We start from the raw sequence: 4,820 nt of genomic DNA, 5'->3' as shown, positions 1-4,820 counted from the left end.
GCAATCAATTGGGATTGGTGCCTTCACCGCTGGACCACTGTTCAGTCACCATTGGACCACTGCTCAGTCACCATAGGACCACTGTTCAGTCACCATTGGACCACTGCTCAGTCACCATTGGACCACTGCTCAGTCACCATTGGACCACTGCTCAGTCACTGCTCAGTCACCGCTGGACCACTGTTCAGTCACCATTGGACCACTGCTCAGTCACCGCTGGACCACTGCTCAGTCACCGCTGGACCACTGCTCAGTCACCGCTGGACCACTGATCAGTCACCATTGGACCACTGTTCAGTCACCGCTGGATCACTGCTCAGTCACCGCTGGACCACTGCTCAGTCACCGCTGGACCACTGCTCAGTCACCGCTGGACCACTGTTCAGTCACCACTGGACCACAGGTCTGTCACCGCTGGACCGCTGTTCAGTCACCGCTGGACCGCTGTTCAGTCACCGCTGGACCACAGGTCTGTCACCGCTGGACCACTGCTCAGTCACCGCTGGACCACTATTCAGTCACCGCTGGACCACTGATCAGTCACCATTGGACCACTGTTCAGTCATCACTGGACCACTGTTCAGTCATCACTGGACCACTGCTCAATAACCGCTGGACCACTGCTCAGTCACCGCTGGACCACTGTTCAGTCACCATTGGACCACTGTTCAGTCATCACTGGACCACTGTTCAGTCATCACTGGACCACTGCTCAGTCACCGCTGGACCACTGTTCAGTCACCATTGGACCACTGTTCAGTCACCATTGGACCACTGTTCAGTCATCACTGGACCACTGCTCAATAACCACTGGACCACTGCTCTGTCCCCACTGGATCACTGCTCAGTCACCGCTGGACCACTGTTCAGTCACCATTGGATCACTGCTCAGTCACCATTGGACCACTGCTCAGTCACCATTGGACCACTGCTCAGTCACCACTGCTACCTGCTCAGTCACCACTGCTACCCGCTGGATCACCACTGGACCACTGCTCAGTCACCACTGGACCACTGCTCTGTCACCACTGGACCACTGTTCAGTCATCACTGGACCACTGTTCAGTCATCACTGGACCACTGCTCAATAACCACTGGACCACTGCTCTGTCCCCACTGGATCACTGCTCAGTCACCGCTGGACCACTGTTCAGTCACCATTGGATCACTGCTCAGTCACCGCTGGACCACTGTTCAGTCACCACTGGACCACTGCTCAGTCACCGCTGGACCACTGTTCAGTCACCACTGGACCACTACTCAGTCACCATTGGACCACTACTCAGTCACCATTGGACCACTGCTCAGTCACTGCTCAGTCACCGCTGGACCACTGTTCAGTCACCACTGGACCACTACTCAGTCACCATTGGACCACTACTCAGTCACCATTGGACCACTGCTCAGTCACTGCTCAGTCACCGCTGGACCACTGTTCAGTCACCACTGGACCACTGCTCAGTCACCATTGGACCACTGCTCAGTCACCATTGGACCACTGCTCAGTCACCACTGCTACCTGCTCAGTCACCACTGCTACCCGCTGGATCACCACTGGACCACTGCTCAGTCACCACTGGACCACTGCTCTGTCACCACTGGACCACTGTTCAGTCATCACTGGACCACTGCTCAATAACCACTGGACCACTGCTCTGTCCCCACTGGATCACTGCTCAGTCACCGCTGGACCACTGTTCAGTCACCATTGGATCACTGCTCAGTCACCGCTGGACCACTGCTCAGTCACCGCTGGACCACTGTTCAGTCACCGCTGGACCACTGTTCAGTCACCGCTGGACCACTGTTCAGTCACCACTGGATCACTGTTCAGTCACCACTGGATCACTGTTCAGTCACCACTGGATCATTGCTCTGTCACCACTGGACCACAGTAAATCACAGTAGCTCTGCAGGTAGATGATCATGCAAATCCCACAACAATCTATTACATGTTCTTGTACCAAAATAGAGGTGGTTGCCAGCCAAAAAAGGAGATATAGTCCTGACGCGTGTCCCTGTCTTTAGGTGGTAGTAGTCAAAGTAACATCAACCATAAAGGGAGGTAACAGAGAGTAAAAGAAACGCACCCTTGCTGTGTTGTAGATCCTGAAAATTCGGCTGATGACGTCCTCTTCCAGATCTGCGGAGACAAACTCCACCTGCAACGAGCCGAGGCGATGGAGGCCGTTCTCCGGCCAGTACTGAGGACACAGCTGAGACACAGACACACGGACTGGTTGATTTTCTATCTTCGTACAGTCATTCCTATGATTTTCCACCAGAGCTATATCACCAGGAGCAACTGGTAACAGGATATTCAGATTCCTCAGGGAGGAAACGTGAATATCTGTATACTTTTGAGTAGATATTAGATATGTACAGTGCTGTTACTGTTACCTGTTATTTATTTTCAGGGTATATAATATGTACACGTATACAGTACTTTTACACTTGAATCTGGTTCACACTCATCTTTTCGTTAATCTTTCACGTGCGTTGACGTGTGTGTGTGTGTGTGTGTGTTTACCTGTGCAGGGTCGACGTCGTTCAGCATGACGATAGACGTACAGTGGTAGTCCAGGACCAGACGCCAGAAGTCCTTCACTGTGTTGGGCAAAGGATGCTGGGTAACGATAAACGCTGACGGCTGCTTGTAGCTCTGCAACAGTTAACACACACCAATATAAGGTCACGCAGCAGGAAATGACATCAAGCACGCGAATGAGTAAGATCAACAAGAGCAAAGTTTTTCCCTCTCTGAGCTTTAATGTAAGAGGAGCTTTGAACACACACACTCTCTGTGGTCAGGTATTTGGTCAGTTTCCATGGGGATGGAGTTGTTTATTGGTGAAATGGTAGGGTAGGACAATACTGTGGTCTGTGTTTCTAAACCCTCCATTAACCCACAAAGATGCTGAGCCTGCTCTCTCCCGCTCTCTAACATAAACCAAAGGCCTCTCTCTCTCTGGCATTTAAAGGGACAGTTACTTTCATGACCTATCATTATAATAAATAATAATGAAACTAGGTATTATGATGTATAATGATGTACTTAATATTATAAGAATCATGTTTTTAAGTTTTCCTTAGTATCACAGCTAAAGTTGTCTGTACCCTGCAAACAGGAAGCAAACAGGAGCTGCTAACGGCTTATTCAGCTCCTTGTAATGCACCATATCCACATGGCGGCCATTTTTCCCTGACATCTCATCAAGGAACTGAAATGCTGTTATCAAAAGCACAATGTCGCACTGCTGTGCTTTCCTGATCGACCAGGAGACGATGGCTGGTGAAAGTCCGGAGGGACATCGATCATATTTCAAGGTAAAACAACATATTTGATAACCCATTAGCTACCATTAGAGCTAACGTTACATCCAGTGCCTTGAAATATGTCCATCTGGACTTTCACCATCCATAGTCTTTTAGTTGCTGATCAATCAGGAAGCAGTGAAATGATAATAATTTGTCAGATTCCCTACGTTTACATTATGCTTTTTGTCTTTGAGTAAATTTGTGTCACATACGTCCATCAGCGCAGCGTTGATGTAGTTGGAGCTCTCTCCGTCGATGGTGATGAGGAACGGCAGGCAGCGGTCCGGAGGCAACACGTCCATGCAGCGGTTCTTCTCGTGGTTTCTAGGCAAAAGAGCGATGCTGCAGTCCTCCACCCGCAGCGTGGGCGTGACCATGTTCAGAGTCTGAGCACGCACACACCAATGTAATTACTAATTCATATCAATACCACGGTCAATGCCAGTACAGATACCAACAACATCACCCCAACACAACTGCTCCCATCAATTTAGACTGAATTTAAGGTTTGCCGTCCCTTCACTGACACCTTATTAACGTTCCTAACGGCAGAACCGATGATTTGCCCCCCTTCGCTGACACCTTATTAACGTTCCTAAAGACAGAACCGATGGTTTCCCACCCCTTCGCTGACGCCTTATTAACGTTCCAAACTGCAGAACCGATGATTTGCCCCCCTTCGCTGACGCCTTATTAACGTTCCAAACTGCAGAACCGATGATTTGCCCCCCTTCGCTGATGCCTTATTAACGTTCCAAACTGCAGAACCGATGATTTGCCCCCCTTCGCTGACACCTTATTAACGTTCCTAAAGACAGAACCGATGGTTTCCCACCCCTTCGCTGACGCCTTATTAACGTTCCAAACTGCAGAACCGATGATTTGCCCCCCTTCGCTGACGCCTTATTAACGTTCCAAACTGCAGAACCGATGATTTGCCCCCCTTCGCTGATGCCTTATTAACGTTCCAAACTGCAGAACCGATGATTTGCCCCCCTTCGCTGACACCTTATTAACGTTCCTAAAGACAGAACCGATGGTTTCCCACCCCTTCGCTGACGCCTTATTAACGTTCCAAACTGCAGAACCGATGATTTGCCCCCCTTCGCTGACGCCTTATTAACGTTCCAAACTGCAGAACCGATGATTTGCCCCCCTTCGCTGATGCCTTATTAACGTTCCAAACTGCAGAACCGATGATTTGCCCCCCTTCGCTGACACCTTATTAACGTTCCTAAAGACAGAACCGATGGTTTCCCACCCCTTCGCTGACGCCTTATTAACGTTCCAAACTGCAGAACCGATGATTTGCCCCCCTTCGCTGACGCCTTATTAACGTTCCAAACTGCAGAACCGATGATTTGCCCCCCTTCGCTGATGCCTTATTAACGTTCCAAACTGCAGAACCGATGATTTGCCCCCCTTCGCTGACACCTTATTAACGTTCCTAAAGACAGAACCGATGGTTTCCCACCCCTTCGCTGACGCCTTATTAACGTTCC

General features: G+C 49.9%; 1 protein-coding gene across 1 annotated transcript; it reads right to left on the bottom strand.

Annotated features, from left to right (window-relative positions):
• Window positions 1-2,024: 2,024 nt before the first annotated feature.
• On the bottom strand, window positions 2,025-3,741 carry LOC123966763 (receptor-type tyrosine-protein phosphatase mu-like). The gene is made up of 3 exons (XM_046042880.1): window positions 3,531-3,741; window positions 2,531-2,662; window positions 2,025-2,216 (listed from the first exon to the last, which is right to left on the bottom strand). Exons 1-3 carry the CDS (start codon window positions 3,693-3,695, stop codon window positions 2,025-2,027), a joined length of 489 nt encoding a protein of 162 aa, XP_045898836.1. The 5' UTR covers window positions 3,696-3,741.
• Between the last annotated feature and the right edge of the window lie 1,079 nt (window positions 3,742-4,820).

This window comes from Micropterus dolomieu, unplaced genomic scaffold (assembly GCF_021292245.1).
Source record: "Micropterus dolomieu isolate WLL.071019.BEF.003 ecotype Adirondacks unplaced genomic scaffold, ASM2129224v1 contig_14180, whole genome shotgun sequence".
Taxonomy (NCBI): domain Eukaryota; kingdom Metazoa; phylum Chordata; class Actinopteri; order Centrarchiformes; family Centrarchidae; genus Micropterus; species Micropterus dolomieu.
This window is presented reverse-complemented; position numbering and strand designations above follow the sequence as displayed.

Coding starts and splice junctions, on each gene's coding strand:
- LOC123966763 (XM_046042880.1), bottom strand. CDS start 3,695: ATGGTCACGCCCACGCTGCGGGTGGAGGACTGCAGCATCGCTCTTTTG. Junction 2,663..3,530: donor TCAACGCTGCGCTGATGGAC/GTATGTGACACA, acceptor TAACTGTTGCAG/AGCTACAAGCAGCCGTCAGC. Junction 2,217..2,530: donor ACGACGTCGACCCTGCACAG/GTAAACACACAC, acceptor TCTGTGTCTCAG/CTGTGTCCTCAGTACTGGCC.